We start from the raw sequence: 16421 nt of genomic DNA, 5'->3' as shown, positions 1-16421 counted from the left end.
CCTGATTTTAAGGTGAGGAGCAGGTCTGCTGCTGCTTGTGCTGCCATGTCATTTAAGAGACTAAATGGATTTTAAACTATTCTTTTCATACTTAATCTCAATTTCTGTGTAATCTGAGCAAAAGAATAGGCTGTATTTATCAGCACAGGCCAGTGTTCCAGCAGGCAGAGGTGCTTTGTAATGCTGGGAGAGGCAAACTTAGGGAATTGGCACTTGGGATGTACTCTCAGCAGCATTTGGTTCTAAAAACTTGCTTCTAAAAATTCCCAGGGCTCTGTGGCTCCCCAAAGAGCAAACTGCTGAAATCTGGCTTTATTGAACCCCTGAAGGTGTTTTGGAGAAGGCTGGGAGGGCAGAAGGCAGTGGATGCTCTTGCCTCTTTTGTGGGAACATGGTCTTGCAGGGACGGGCAAGGGTCCAGCAGGAATATGGATAACGTGTCTTGTTCTAAATGCAGGGGTTTCACTTGCAGTTTGAAGCAACCAACTCCTCCTTCTCAGGGTATTGCTATTAGTTGATTTGAAACTTGTAATAACCCTGGGACTTTCTTGTATTTATTTCATTTTTAGGCAAGTGCATTTGGTAGCAGTTATGCCAGAATCGGGGCAGAGGCCCAGGAGGTGCAGATTTTTTGAAGAACTTGATGATTTCTTCTCCTTCCCATCTTTGCAGCTGGGGCTGCCTCAGTACAAAACCTCATTTACCACGTGCTGCTTCTGCTGTCGTGGCTGGTTTCAGCTCTGAAATGGGTTCATCTCAGCAGAAGACTTTCTGGTTTGATTTTGGAGGAAACATCTGGACATTGCTGTGGCTCCCCTGCCCCACGTGCTCTGGCTGGTTCAAAATTCCTACACAGAAGGAGAGGGGCAGATGGGCAAAGGGAATTATTTTGTGATTAATTTCTTAATTGCTAAGCATCCAGATGTGGCAAAGGCTTTGTGCAGCAACATTGGATTTGTCAGCACTTTCTGCTGATGCTTTGTTTCCACACCATGTCGGGGTTTTCTTCCTTTCTGGGAAGCCTTAATGTTTATCCACAGGAATCAGTGTGCTTAGGGTGTATTTTCATGATACTGTGGCTTTTAACATGGAGAGTGGAGCTGTGGATTTATCCATTCCTCACCATCTCTGTGTTCCTGTCTGCCCTGGAGTGCAGCAGTAGGGATTGAGGGTGCTTTGATGACAGTTGATGTTATTTCCTGGCTTCTTTATTTGCTTGGTCCATCCATCAGATGCAGAAATCAGGGTTGCTTTGCTGCTGCCTGCTCTGTCCTTTGCAGCACACCATTGCAGGGGAGCAGCTTGTGCAAGGTTGTCCCTGTTGGTCCTCTCCAACTTGTAAACCCCCTCAGTGGTGGTTGTGAAACTTGTCACTGAGGTTTAATTGTGGCCACATGGTATGAGCTGTGTTCAGGTGGATTTGGGGACTGATGCCAGGGACTTTTTTTGAAGACTTCAGTCACTGGGGGTGCCAGCAGATGTTGGAATATTGCTCTGTAATTCCTTGGTAATTATTAGCAGTGGTGAGATGGTATCAGTCCTGCCATCCAGAATGCAGCTTTTGATCTGTCAGTTCTCCTTGGATTTCTGCGCGTGCTGTGTAATTAAAATCCCCCTGAGCACGTGTGTGTGTGTGTGTGTTGCAGGAGGCGGAGGGCAGAGTGGAGGTGGGCAGCAGACCGCGCCGCCATCGTCAGCCGCTGGAACTGGCTCCAGGCCCACGTGTCGGACCTGGAGTACCGCATCCGGCAGCAGACGGACATCTACAAACAGATCAGAGCCAACAAGGTGAGGGCTGGGGCGGGGTGGGGCGGGATGGGATGGGGCAGGAATGGAGGAAGATGGGATGGGATGGATGAGATGGGATGGAGCGGGATGGGATGGGATGGGATGGGATGGGATGGGATGGGATGGGATGCGATGGGGCAGAAATGGAGGAAGATGGGATGGGATGGATGAGATGGGATGGAGCGGGATGGGATGGGATGGGATGCGATGGGATGGGATGGGATGGGATGGGATGGGATGGGATGCGATGGGGCAGAAATGGAGGAAGATGGGATGGGATAGAGCAGGATGGGGCAGGAATGGAGGAGGATGGAGCAGGATGGGTCGGGATGGGATGGGATGGAGCAGGATGGGGCAGGAATGGAGGAAGATGGGATGGAGTGGGATGGGATAGGATTGGACAGGAATGGAGCGGGATGGGGCAGGAATGGAGGAGGATGGGATGGGACGAAGCAGGATGGAGCAAGATGGAGCAGGATGGGGCAGGAGTGAGTGGAATGGAGCAGGATGGGGCAGGAATGGAGCAGAATGGAGCAGGATAGGGCAGGAATGGAGCAGGATGGGACAGGATGGAACAGGAATGGAGCAGGATGGAACAGGACATGGCCGGAATGGAGCAGGAATGGAGCTTCATGGGATGGGATGGGGCAGGAATGGAGCAGGATGGAACAGGACATGGCAAGAATGGAGCTTCATGGGATGGGATGGGGCAGGATGGTGCAGGATGGGATGGGGCAGGAATGGAGCAGGATAGGGCAGGATGGGATGGAGCAGGATGGGGCAGGAATGGAGCAGGGCAGAGCAGGATGGGATGGAGCAGGATGGGGCAGGAGGCCTTTGGGCACCGTGCTTCTGCTTTGCCTCCTGATGGCTCTCTCTGACACCAGAGAGTGCAGATGTGAAGTCTGATGCTTTTCCCTCCTGCCTCCCTCCCAAAGCAGATTGCAAAGCTGTGACTAATTGTAATGCAATTTGGCATGGGCTGAGAGTGTAATTCCTGTCCCTGGTTCAGTATGATAACGTGAAGGGAGCAGTACCTTGCTTTAGAGTCAAGGTGCTGAGCAGAGCTGCTGCTGTTGCATGTGTGATGCTGTTCCCCATCACTCAAGACTTTTTCTTTGATATTTTTTTAAAACCTTCCCATTCTTTCTTTCTGGGATAAAAACAACTGAGATTTAGTGGAAAAGGGAGAGGCCTGTGGAGGAAGTTAGTTCAGATGCTATCTGAACAAGCTTAAAATTGAGTCTGTTCCATAAAAAAAGATCATTTTTTGGTGCTGACCTTTCTCTGTAAAAGGTATTTTTTTTAGCATTGCTCTCAGATGGTGGGAGAATGGGGGAGAGCAGGGAAGGGATGAGGAAGGGATTGTTATGGAGACTTGTTCAGGCATGCACATCTAAATGTCAGGCCTTGGAGGAAGGAATGTCTGGAGTTTGTGGCAAGAAGGCTCCTGGTATTGCATCAACGGAGAGATCCTCAGGAATTCAGTCTGGCAAACGCCTTTCCCAAGATGTGTGCTGCTCTGGGGGTGGTGGGGAGAGGCTTCCAGGGGGTAGAAAGCAGGGGAGGGAGACTGGACTTTGATGCAGCTGTGCAGAAAAACAGGCTTAATTGAGTGAGTGAGGGCTCTAAATGAGTAGGTGGAAGAGCACGGCTTGTGAGCAGAATCCATTACTGAGATTAGGGCAAAAGGCTTCTGGGAAGTGGGCAAATGAATGATTCTTGAGAAAGAATCATCTTCCTTCTGTCTTAGAGCTGACAGTGCAGCATGGCTTTAAGTGCAAAATACAAAATAGCTGAAGGTTTATATGCTAGAAGTTAAGTAATGGGAGAAATGAGGAAAATCATGTAATGATGTGGAAGGTTCAGGGCTTTCACCAGGTGATGGCAACTTGACAGGCTCATGAAATGGCCTGGTAATGGTTACAAGCATCCCCTGTGCCTTTATAAGGCTGCAGCTTCAAGGTCTGACAGGAGGTTCTGGCCAACAGGATCATCCTCTCTGATTTGTTCAAACCAAAACTCAGCTGGGATACCCAGGACATGAATTTAAGATAGAACATGTTGCTTAAGGTGCAGGGTGTTCAGAACTTGAGTGTTTTGGGTAGTGGCTGTTCTGCCTGAAGAAGAAAAAAATCAGAACCATGAGTATCACATACCCCATCTCTGATGGGGCTTGCTGGAGATTATTCTTGCACCCAGCTGTTGTTATCTTGATGTCATTGAGCTCTGGGATGGTTGTAAAACAGATTCTGTTTGCACCAATGAAAAACTAGAGACCGTCTTAAAAGGGCTTGGAACAAGAATAGGAGACTAGAGAAACAGCCCTGTGTTTCAGTAACACACCAGCCTGTTGGAATGGATTTGGCTTCAAATTGTACAAGGAAAACAGTTAAAGAATTTGGAAACACCTTGTTTTTTCTATCAATATTACTTAACTCCAGCTTATTGGGCCATAAGGAGGTTAAAATGTAGCTGCTGCAGGAATTCAGAGTTCTACAAGTTCTAAAGTTCAAAGAAATTTGATTTCATTCTTTTTTAGTTTAATTACCATTATGTGTTGGAGTTTACATCCCAGTGTACCCTTCAAGAAAGACACATTGCTGTGTCAGATCAAAGCAAGGGAAGGACGAGGCAGTCAAAAATAACCCTGTGTTTTGAGGGTAAACTGCTGCCTGGGAGTCTCAGCAGGAACTGTGCTCTCAGCACATTCAGATCAGCTCAGTCGGAGCCTGGTGAGAAGTGGAGGAAAACACCAAATCAGGGAGCTCAGAGCTGGTTGTAGAATACCCTGTTTGCAGGCACTTAAAAATAGCAGGGAAGCCTTGTGGTTCTGTCCTCCCTGCAGATAACGTGCCCAGGTTCCCTCCAGGCTCACTTTGCTGTGACACACTGTGCAACCCCCAGAATTGTTTTCACGTGACTGATCTGCCTGTTCTTGATCTGAGCAGCCCCATCACAGTTCCCTGTTTGACCAGATGCTGCTCACTGGGGCTTGTCCTTGTCCTGGGCTGTGTTTGTGGCCTCTAGGTTCCATCAACTCCCTGATCCCTTGCACATTTTGCCCTGCTTTGTTATAATACAGCCCAGAATATGCATAATTACAATGATTTTATTTCACTTTGTGTTGTTCTGAGAGCAGAGCAGTCCTGCCTTTAGGTTAAGCTTCAGTTAAACAGGAGCAGAAGAGCATATGTTAAACCTGATAAAACAGTGCTCAGCCACTGTGCTTTGTCCCACTAAGTTTATAGCAATATCTTTCTTTCCTTTCTGAATTTTTGTAAATATCACTTCTGGGGGGGGCAGGGGGAAGTCTGCTCAGAGGAACAAGTTGGTACATTTTCATCACCAGCTCAGAATTGTTTGCTTGGCTGTGGTGGCAGGACGAGGGCAGCTGCTGTGGCCTGGCTGGCACGTGGGGAGGAGGGCAGGCTGGGCACAGGCTGGGAGCTGTTCAGCTGAGGTGTCAGGGGAAGGCAGGCAGCAGGGATTGGGTTTGGCATCGGGTCTGGAGGCCGTGGTGGGAAGGAATTCAGCACTGGGGGTGTGGGGGTGCAGTTTCCCTGTGGACACCAAAGGATCTGCAGCTCATTCCTGTTCCTCTCTTGCAGGGGCTGATAGTTCTTGGTGAAGCTTCGCCCCCTGACCCTGCAGCAGATGATTCCTCCCGTCCTGTTAGGGCTGAAGTCAGGCTGGAGCCTGGGGCTGAGCGCCTGGTAAGTGCCAGTGTGGGGCTCACTGCTCCAGTCTGGGGAGGGAAGGCTCATCCCTCCAGCTGTGGGGCACAGGGATGCTCAATCCATGGCACTGGCCTCGTGGAGCAGCTCCTTGCTGGGAATCACTGATCTTGGTCTGAGCTCACCCCCTCCTGCCTTGTTTTGGGGTTAATAAACAATAGGATTTAAACACCTTTTGGAACAGAGTTCCTGGGGGTACCTTTGTAATATGCATTAGCATTTTGTGAAGCTTTAAAATCCTAACTAATCCCTTCCCTCCAGCAAAAAAAGTACCTCAAACTGAGAGCAGCGTGATTAGCAAAGGCTGCTAAAGATGTGGCTATTTAATATCTGCCTGAGCATCTGAGCATTCCCCCTTGGAAAGGGCACTAATGATTGCAGTGAGATGCACTGGAAACTATGCAGAGTGCCAGGTATTTATTATTTAATGCAGAAATGTAGGGCACAGACTGAAGGCTTGATCATACTGTTCATCCTGCCTGTGATTGCTTTGGATCCTGGGGGATGCATCAATGCATTAAAATGGAGGGTTTGCAAGTTGTGGTGGAGCAGGAGGAGAAGGGTGGTCCCTGAAACTTGGGCAGGTTCTACTTGGCACTTTGTTGTGGCCACTCCTGCAGCCCTGTGTGATTTTTAGGAAGGAAAGGGTGTTTATTCCCCTTGCACAGGGACTCCCCCATCACTCCACACTCCCAGCTTCTCTGTGACACTGCTGGAAGTGTCACCCCTGGAACCGCCGCCTCCGGCACCCAGCCCCTGGCTTTGTGCTTAATTAGGGCTGCTCATTAGGGCAGGCTGTTGAGTCAGAGCCCTGATCTGCTCGAGCCAGAGATTACCCAGAGACTGAGGGCTCTTACTGGAAAGGGATCTCTTGGGCCTTTCCTGGAGAGGTGCTTATCATTTTGGCCCCCTCCAGGCCCTTTCCCCCCAAACTGGCAGAGTTAGAGACACATCTGTAGCGTGGAGCAGAGGCAGGAATCCATCTCCTGTCTCATGCCCAGCTCCCCTGGATCTCCTCCTCTCGTGAGTGCCTCGGATCCGTGTCCTTGGGCATCGGCTTCCTACGTGGGATGGGGCTGATAATCCCCAGAGGAACTAATCCTATCACCAGTGGAGGGAAGGGCTTTGCAAATAAGGCCTGGGAATATCTTCTGGGAAATGGAAGCTCAGTAGGTGAATAAATATTTTTGTCTGAAGATGGAAATGACATGAAGCCCTGAAGACATTACTTGGCTGTTGATTTTGGTTCCTTGGATTGCTTGTCTAGTGAGGGGCTGCACTTGATATTGCCCCCTAATTAAATATTTCTAGTGCTAGGGTGGAGGTCTGAACCTGCCTGCTTCTGTTAGGGATTTTTGGGAATACAGGGGACATTCCTGGTGTTGTCTCATGACCTGTCTGCACACAGCTGCTTTGCTGCCCTGACGTGCAACAGCAGATGTACTACAATTGAATCTTCCACACCCCCCCAAGATTCTCAGGGATCCAAAGGATCTGGACTTCCAGACCCAAAGCACATAGAAGAGCTCAGTCAGGAGCAGGGGTGTGATCCTGGTGCTGTGGATGCTGCTCTGGATCCCAGGCAGCCCTGGAGGACAGCACAGCCTTGGGAGGGAGGTGCACAAGGAGCTGACACGAGAGTGAGAGTGCAGGAGGTGTTGGCTCTGCTCGTGTGTTGGGTACACCCATCCCAGGGTGATAAAGGGAGCCTGGGCTGCTCCTGATAAATACACGTTGGATTGATGCTTTCCAGCTTCTCCACAGGAAGCTGAGTCCCTCTGTTCCTATCTTGAACCACCAAGACAGAGCAAACTCTTGGAGAAGAAGTTCCTCATTTAAGACCCTTTCTGTAGAAGAAAATAAAGGATTTCAAAAGAGCTTGTGAGTCACGAGTACCCGCCCTGCTGCACCAGGGCTGCCTCTGGCGGGTGTCACATGGAGGCTCAGCCTTGCCAAGCCTCTGGAAAGCAGAGGGAAAGTGCTCAGCTCCTGCATGACTTCACCTGGCTGGGCTGCTGAGCTTACCTGATGGCTCAGGTGTGAGCTGATCTCGCTCCTCCGTCTCTCTGGGTTGGTCTCATCCTGTCTTTGCAGAGTTGGTCTCATCCTGTCTTTGCTCCCCCGTAGGAGAAACATCTCTTTTAGCAGAAGTGTAAAAACCCCTGCAAAGTTCCTCAAACAGGCCCAGGCAGAAGTTGTCTGAGTTGTTGAAGATGGCCCTTCCCCGGGTGACTCAGGTGTCTCCTCTTCTGGAAACCGTTAATCCAGCAGTGCCACGGCCTGGGCTTGTTGTTTATTGAGTTGGGGGGTGTTTGCTGGGAAGATTTAATCACCACAATGCAGATGGGTTTGGGATGGAGTCAGGGCCAAGCAGGGGGCTTGGCTGACCATCTGTGTGGTGTCAGAGCTCTGCTTTTGCCTTTTTTCTTGGCACTTGAACCACATCACCACTGTGTGTGCTCAAAGGGGGAACCCCAGCGAGAGACAGGGCAGGGAGTGTAGGAACTTCCACACAAAGGAAGAAATAAAGTTTAACCCCAGGGAGGAGCATGTCTGACACCACAAACGGGGCTGCATGGGAGGGGCTGAAGGTGGTGAATGCCAGAGGTATGGACACACTGCTGGGCTGCAGGGTGGGGAGCAGGAATGTCACTGGTGGGAGGTACAAAGCCAGTGTGTCCTTGGAGGCTCGGTGACAATCCTGCTGCTCCCTGCAGAGCCAGGGGGTTTGTGTTTCAGACCTCAGGCAGAAGGGATTGGGGAGCGCAGTGTTTTTAACTCAATTTTTACTCACTTTGCTCTACCAAGAAGGTGTTTCCAGCTTTGTGTTTATGCAGCACTTTCCGTGTTGCAGACTCGCCCTGCTCCCATCCCAGCCCCACAGCCTGGGTTCACACTCATTTAAAACACTCCCTAAAATGCTGTTTGGACTCTGTTTGCACAGGTAGTAAGTTAAAATGCAAATTCAGTTTTGCAAGTCAGTTCCCCACTCCCTCCCTCCCTGTTTTCCCCCAAAGTGCTTCAGCAGGAGCTTTCAACCACATGGCTCAGAACAGAAACCAAACTGCAGGAGAGACTGCGGAGGTTTACAGGTGGTGATGAACTTGTTTGCACCATGGAGACAAAATGCTAAAATCTCCTTAAAGCCCTCAGCCTTTCATGCTCCTGGTTGCCTGAGGGGAATTAAAGTCCTTTGGATCTTGGAATGAAAGAGCTGCCATGTATCCATCCTCTTGCTGTCCCTAAGATCTCCTTATGTCCCTGCTCTCCTGTTCATACAGTGACTTCTGAACCCTGCTTTGAAGTCCTGTGTGGAAATCCATGGCTACAGTGCAGAATCCTCAACCAGAACCCAGTTATACTAATTGTGGCTATTTAAGAAGCTTTTATTTATTTCTATTTTTCTCACCCTTCCTTAGAGTGTGTCTGGATCCCAGCCCCTAGAAAGCTTGGGAATTTCTGCTGCAAATACTCCTGAATCCCATCCCACCAAGCCCTGTGGAGCACCAAGACCTGTCAATGGAGTTATTAACACGTAAGCTCTTGGATATTCTGGAAGAGTTTGCTTTTATGATCTTTGCAATGTCCCATTGGAAACCAGGCTGTAACTGGGTTGGTAATGGTACAGATGGTGTCTTTTTTCAAAAAAGTACAGTAGTAGATCATGCCTGGAAACATTTTGGAGGAGATTGCTTGCTTGAGGTTTTCTGCTGCATTGTTTTGCTGAAAATGGAATTAAACTGAGCTGTGTTTACATGAACAAGCCCTGCAGGCAGCTGTGCACTGAGCATGGGCAAAACTATGAGTAGTTTTAATACATCTGCAAATTGTGTGATTCAAAGGTACTAATGCCCTGCTCACAGAATTATCTGTAACCACTGACCCACTTTATTGGAGTTATGGAGGAATCCTGTTGATTTGGGGAGTAAAACTTCCTAAATTCTTAATTTCTCCAGGCTGCTTTTGTTGACAAAGTCTTGAAATGGGTAAATGAAAACAAGTGAAAGACATTCCTTGATGCTACAGGGTTGAACTACTTGAAAACCCTTGAAAAACGTTGCACTTGTTCAGTGCCTTGAGGAGGCAGGGAAAAAGAGAGGGGAAAAGGGAAGGAGGGAGGGAGGGAGGGATGGATCCTGCACCGATGTAATGCGAGCAGATCAAGGAGCCCATGGCTGCAGCTGGAACACTGCAGGCTGTAACAGAGCCCTTTGTATCCCTGTAGCCTTTGAACTGCACAGCCTTAGACCACAGGGCTTTAATGTTTTGCATTTTTAGAAATGAAACACTTGCAGAAGAGACATGAAAAGGTTCTGTAGATGAGGTGCTGCTGCGCTGGGATCTGCTCGGGGCACGGGGCATTGATGCCAGGGCTGCTGCAGCCTTTGTGCCTCGGAGAGGTTGATGTTAACTCTGCCCCTTTCTGGGGTCACTGCTGGGAGCTGGCACAGGTAGAGATCTCAAATACCCATCAGAACCAAGTTTACATCGGGGCTAAATATTTTTTCTATAAAATTATATGTTCTCTGGCATTTAGACTCAGAAAACCTCTTGTCTAAGGATTGCCCAAACTCTCATTCTGGAGGAAGCTGAATTCTAGGGTTAAAGCTGTTCAGGTCTAGAGTGGCTTTTTCTCTGTGGCTTTCAGTGCTGCTTTTTTGTTCAGAGCTTCCAAAGGGATTTGGTCAAAGGTTCAGTCATGGGAGAGTGGAAGGTGACTGAAGTAAAAGCAAAAAATGGAGTTGGTTTAATAAAACCTGTTGTGCCATGAACTGCAGAGCTCTAAACTCAGCGTGGAGCCTTCACTCAGGTGCAAACCACGAACCTGCTGGTAGTGCCGCACGAATAACTGGAGTTTTCCTGTTCTCCTCTCTTGTGGGGCAGTCTGCAGCCTGGCCTGGCAGAACACGCTCAGGGAGATGGCCAGGAAGCCGAGGAGCTGCTCCACAAGAGGCAGCGCCTGTCCCTGGTCCCCGCGGACGGGACGTGCGTGGCCGCTCGCACCCGCCCCGTCCTCAGCTGCAAGAAGCGGCGCCTCGTCCGACCCAGCACCATCATGCCCCTTTCCAAAAAGGTCAGTCGAGGTGTTTTCTGCTCTTATATTTCTTGTAAAGATTGAGAAAACAACAGGAAGGGAAGAGCAGGACAGCAAGGCTGTAAAGGCTGTTGGAAAAACAAAAAGGAGAAATGAAGGAGAAGTTGTAACAGGTTGGAAGATTTTTCTTTGCTGTCACTGGGGAGGGAAGATGCTGAACTCGTGAGTTTTCTTAAGCCAGCCAACCTGAGGTGAACTCAAGGCCAGGTAGGTCAGTGTGGCACAGTCTGAGCAGGAGAAAGAAGCCCTGAGAAGTCAAGGATCAGGAAACCTTAACTCTGAGACAGGAATTAGCAAAGCCCAGGAACTCTCTGCTTCTCCTCAAGGGAAAACCACAGCTGTTTGCCCAGGCATACGTGGGATGAATGCCCTGTCTCTTCCTGTTTTGTTTTCTTTATTACTGTTTTTTATACTCCTCTCCCTAATGCAGAATTCATTCAATGGAAATGTGGTTTATTGCCTGCATGAGGAAGGGCCATGTTTAATTCTTTTTATTTTCTCTTAGGAATACCATAAACTTGTCAGTTGGAGGGAAAATAGTGAGAAATGAAGGAAATAAGGATCTTTATTTGTCCATGCAGAACCATAATGGCAAAAATCCACTTACCTTTGAGACAAAGTGTTTCAAGTCTAACTTTCCCACAAGGGCTGGGGGGTTTTCACTCTGCGGATGTTTTAAAGAGAAGCTCCAAAACCAGCATTTTTCTGAGCAAAATAGATTCTTCCTCAGTTGAGTCAGCTCTAACTGATCACTTATCTGCAGTTTTATCTGGGGTATTTCTGGGAGAGCTCTGCAGTGATTACTTGCAAGATCTTCAGTGATTTGGAAGTTGCTGAACATTCTCTTGGTGGATGCTGCCTTGTACGCTCAGTGCTTGAAGAATTGGCTGTAAATTCTGTGTTAGATCTTTGTTGTTGTCATCAAATGCATTTGGTAATCAGAGATGGTTCAGAAGAGCAGTTCCAAGGGATGAAAGGAGCAGAGAGCAGGGGATTTCTGAGCCCTCCTCCAGTCATTCCAGAGACAGCTGAGTCATGGCCAAGTCGTGCTCCAGAAATACCATGTCCAGTTGCCTCCACTCCCCTGCCCAGCAGAAAGTGGCTGTGGATTGAACTTTGCCACCTGCATTGTGGAGGTTTTGATCTTGCAATGTTTTTATTGTTTTCCTCACAATTCAGTGCACACATTGATGGGATTTTGTGCCCAAAGCTGGGGGCAGCCCTTCAGCTCACACATGGGCAGAGTGGCAGGATTGCCTCTCTCCTTGCACAGCCATCCTGGTTAGAAAGCCCTGTGGGCTTAATCTTTATTATTTTTTATTAATTAATTAGTTCCCAGCAGTGGTACAGCACTGCTGATTCATGCTCATTTTTGGATCCATCACAACCTCCACATCCTCTGGGCAGAACTTCCAGAGGTAGCACCATAACTGCTCAGTTTCCCCTTCCTCCTCTTCTCTGGGCACTGCATTTGCTTCTTGCATTTGCCCTCAATGAATTACATTTGATTTATTTTAGATAATTTCTCTGAACTTTGTAACCAGGAGTGGGTTTCCAGCTCTTTGCTTCAAGCAGCCCTTCCCATTGTAGTGTTATTTGCTGTGGATATTTTCTCCCATCCTTCAAGTCATTCATGGAAATTATTTGAATAATTCTGACTCAGAACAGGCTTCTGCAGCATCCGGTTTGATCCATTCTTCCATTTTGGTGGGGAAGCAGGGATTGTTTTCTCTGCATGGAGTTTATATCCAGTTGTGTGTCTGCTTGCAGTGGTTTCACACAAATGAAGTCTGTATCAAGTCTATAAATCTGTGAATTGTGACTCTCTCCTGGTTTAAGGAACGAGGTTGAGAACCACCTTTGTCACTCTGTAGATGTCCCTGCAAGTGTCAGCTCCTGGCATATAATGATGGCTCTGACCCACTGCAACTAAAAATGGCTTCTTTGCCCCTTCTCTGACAGCAGAATTCTGCTGCCTCATGGTTTTTATAAATGAGGTTTCAACCTAGATAAAATTAAACACTTTTAGTCAAATTTAGCAGCTGTTAAACTGTCTGTGCTGGTAAGTCGTAGTTTTCAGTTGTGTTTATGCAAAGTGAAAGCATCCTCTCGTGAGGCCAGACTAAATTAACACGTTCTGTACAAGGTAGAGAAAAAAAGGGGGTGTGTGTGTGTACATACATACATATATATATATAAAAAATTATCTATCTATATAAAAATTACCTATATTAATTATATTATCTATATATATATATAAATTCTGTACAAGAGAAAAAAAAGGGTGTGTATGTGTGCATATATATAGAAATTATATATATATATAACATATATAGAATTAATATTGAATAACTATATAATTAATATTGACTATACTATATATTGAATGTACTATATATATTACATACTATTGAATATAATTAATATTGAATATACTATATAATTAATATTGAATATATAGAATATTGAATATACTATATATATTATGCATAATAAGTATAATTTTAACAATATTTTTAAATGTCACATAACAGCTATTTAATATTATAAATAATTTTAACAATATTTTTAAATGTCACATAACAGCTATTTAATAATAAATTCTGTAGAAATAAAATGAATTTATTACATATTTATTGATAATCAAATGTAGCTATAATCTGTAAAATGCAGTTTGATTTTAGCCATTTTATGTACGCATACAGTATGTATTTTTACATACATGCAGAAGGAACATTCAAACATTAAAGCCGCTTTTCGGGCGTCTCCCATGAGCTGTCCCAGGGGCCGTGGCGTGTCCCTGGGCTGGCAGTGACGTGTCCCTGTGTCCCCTCAGGCCCAGCGTGGCAGCCTGGCGCGCTGCAGCTGCGACGTGAACCCCTCGTGTGCCCTGTGCGGTACCCGCAGCCCCAGCACGCTGGAGATCCAGTACGACGCCCCCCTGCTGGAGCGCCTCTCGCAGCTGGACTCCTGCATCCACCCTGTCCTGTCATTCCCAGATGGTGAGCACGGCGCCTGCTGCCTCTGGGGAGGTGCAGATCTGCTGGGGTACAGCCAGACCTGGTCATCTGCAGCTGGAGTTGGGATGGGGGCCTTGACTGGAGCAGGAGGGGCTGGGTGAATGTCACACCCTGGGCTCTGTTGAGTTTTGGGAATCTCAACCTGCGGCCTCACAGCAGGAAAGCCAAGCAGTGCCTGGGAGTCCTTCCTGGGACCTGCCTCTGGGGCTCTAAACCACTTGGGGAATATTTGCTTCCATGAGTTTGTCCATCTGTATAAAATGATTTGTGGGTTGGTTCATCGCAGGAAATCCTTTTGACCTCGTGAGGAATTGAAAATGATCTTCCATGGTTCGCTGGGCACAGCAAGAAGGGATGTTCCTGTTAGGACACTCAATTTCCTGTGTTACAGCTTCAGGGTTAATCAGCACTAAGAGAGGAATAATTAACCAGCCCTGACCATGGGCTATTCACAAATTCCATGTGTAGGGACTTTTCCCAAGAGAGGAGTAGTTTCCAGAGTCTTCTTCAACTGTGCTTGTATCAGGAGAGTTGGGAAGTGCGTGGATCACAGTGGTTCCTTGCCTTGGTGGGAGTTCATGGCTGCTTGGGGTGTGAAATTGTGGCTGCCCCATCCTTGGAAGTGCCCAAGGCCAGGCTGGATGGGGCTTGGAGCCAGCTGGGACAGTGGAAGGTGTCCCTGCCCCAGCCATTCTGGGATTCTCACACTGGCAGGAAGGTGTGTGGCCTGGCCTCCCATGGAGGTGTCAGCTGCTTGGTCTGGGCTCATGTGTGTGCTTGGGTTTAAATTCCAGCTTTTCACAAACTTTTTGTGACAGTAGGAAATGCAGGGGGTGTCTGGGAGCAATTAGTGTGGCCTCTTTCATTAGCACTATATTTAAACCAGACTAAAATAGTAAATTGGTGCTATTTTTAGCTAGATCCCTCCCCTCCCAAAGACACAGCTCTGATCAGGAGTGCTCAAGGAACTTAATGAACTCCTGAAGCAGGAATTCATTTTCTGATTTCACAGCACTTGTGATCCTCTGTAGTGCTAAATCAAATATCCTGGGATATGGGGAGACAACCTGTTGGGTGCTGTTGCAGCAGAGGCACCAGGCAAATTATCCCATATTCTTCCCATTTTCAGAGCTCCCTGCAGCTGCCTCACAGGGTAGAAGATCAGTTCTGGCTGCATGAGATCAAAAACTTTGAATTTAAAACTAATTGGTGTAAACACCTGTGCAGGAATACCCATTTTCCAGTACTGGTGAACTTTATTTATTCACTAATGCTTAAAGCAGTTGGCCAGGGTTGATTTTTGGGATGGGGGTGATTCCTGTCCTAGAGAAAAGCCAGGTAACGTGTTCAGGTGGGGAAATGGCAGTGCCTGTGCTGCTGGTGTGCTCTGAGGTGTCTCTGTGCACACCTGTGGGGTGAACCCAGGGTGCTGCTGGGGCTGCTGTGTGTGCAGGGCACACTCAGGGTTCCTGTGGCCAGGGCACAGCTGTGAGCATGTGCTGACTTTCACTTTGAGCCGGCTCTGGGTGCCAGCCGGGATCTCCAGAGCCGTTTGCCAAGGGCAAAACTGCCAGGCACTGCAGGAGAAAAAGATCATTTATTCACTTATTCCCTGGCAAGCAGGACCCAGCCAGCAAGGCCTTTAACCCCTGTGCTCCACCAGAGCTTTGTCCCCTTTGTCCCCTTCCTTCCAGGGTGGTGTGGGGTTTTTCGGTTTTTTTTTTGTTTTTTTTTTTCTGGTTTGATTTCTCGCTGGGAATTTTTGGATGATGTAATAACCTTGGAGGGAGGATGAGCGCTGGGCTCACTGTGGTTGCCATCTGCTGGTCCCTGGGAGCCCTGCACTGCTTCCCGAGGAGCAGGGGGAGGAGGGATGGTGGCACTGCTGCCAAACCAGCAGAGAACTCCCTTCCTGCTGGCAGCGTTTTGTCCTGGCCTGCTCCCCCTCCCTTCAACCTGCCCCCTCCTTCCCCAGATGGCGTGGGATGTCAGCTGGGAGGAGAAAGCAAATGATGAGCAGAGAGCAGAGGCCATTTTCCCCAAGTCTGGCCACTCCAGTGGATGGCAGCATCCCTGAAGGACTGGCCTGGCCCCTCTCTGTTTTTTGGGACGTGTCCCCACAAGCCAGCAGTGATGGCCAAAGAGCTGCCATCACCCTGTCACTGCCCTTCTTAGCAAGGGGCTGGCTGACAGCTTTAACCACCAAGGTACCCGGAATGAAGCTGTCCTGGCTTTCTCCAGGGAGCCAAGTCCCCCCCAGCTCCATCCCCTTTGCCTGCCTGGATCTGCTGGGGCTTCCCAGTCTCTGAAATTGGGAGGGAAATACTGGACAGGGGTCCAGCTACCAGCCAGGAGTTCCTCCTGCCCTTGGGGCTTCTCAGGTGTGGTCACACACAATTTCTCATGGTTGAGGTGCCACATCAGGCAGATTTACATGCTGCAGTGCCTGGTTGGCTTCTGGCTTGACTTCAAATTGAGGATTTAGGCTGAATTTCTCTCTTGCAGCCCAGATTTGGTGCTGAGATACCTCAGATATTTGAAGGTCAGATCTAAGGTAGCACCACATAAGATACCTACAGAGGTGAAGACACAGGAGTTTTCTGACTTAAAAAACTTCGTTCTCCTGCCAGGATATGGTTGGGCTGTGACTCCTGTAGGAATTTCACAAAGATTACAAATGTTGGGACCTATTGCAGGTCCTTCCTGAGCAGGGGGAGAATGTATGGAAGCCTGGGTCTGACAGTCTGTGCTTGCATGTTCACCCAGGGCTGTTCTTACTGG

The 16421-nt window shown here is 48.2% G+C and overlaps 1 protein-coding gene across 4 annotated transcripts in view; it reads left to right on the top strand.

Moving 5' to 3' along the window:
* The window catches only part of KANSL1 (KAT8 regulatory NSL complex subunit 1), a 77111-nt gene that overhangs the window by 52489 nt on the left and 8201 nt on the right, over positions 1-16421 (top strand). For all 4 annotated transcript variants that reach the window (XM_077190760.1, XM_077190761.1, XM_077190762.1 and 1 more), the window contains 5 exons: positions 1647-1788; positions 5400-5504; positions 8945-9060; positions 10410-10599; positions 13457-13622. In XM_077190760.1, the coding sequence (XP_077046875.1) occupies positions 1647-1788; positions 5400-5504; positions 8945-9060; positions 10410-10599; positions 13457-13622 (719 nt within the window). The remainder of the gene's footprint in view (positions 1-1646; positions 1789-5399; positions 5505-8944; positions 9061-10409; positions 10600-13456; positions 13623-16421) is intronic.

This window comes from Agelaius phoeniceus, chromosome 26, assembly GCF_051311805.1.
Source record: "Agelaius phoeniceus isolate bAgePho1 chromosome 26, bAgePho1.hap1, whole genome shotgun sequence".
NCBI classification, from domain to species: Eukaryota; Metazoa; Chordata; class Aves; order Passeriformes; family Icteridae; genus Agelaius; species Agelaius phoeniceus.
This window is presented reverse-complemented; position numbering and strand designations above follow the sequence as displayed.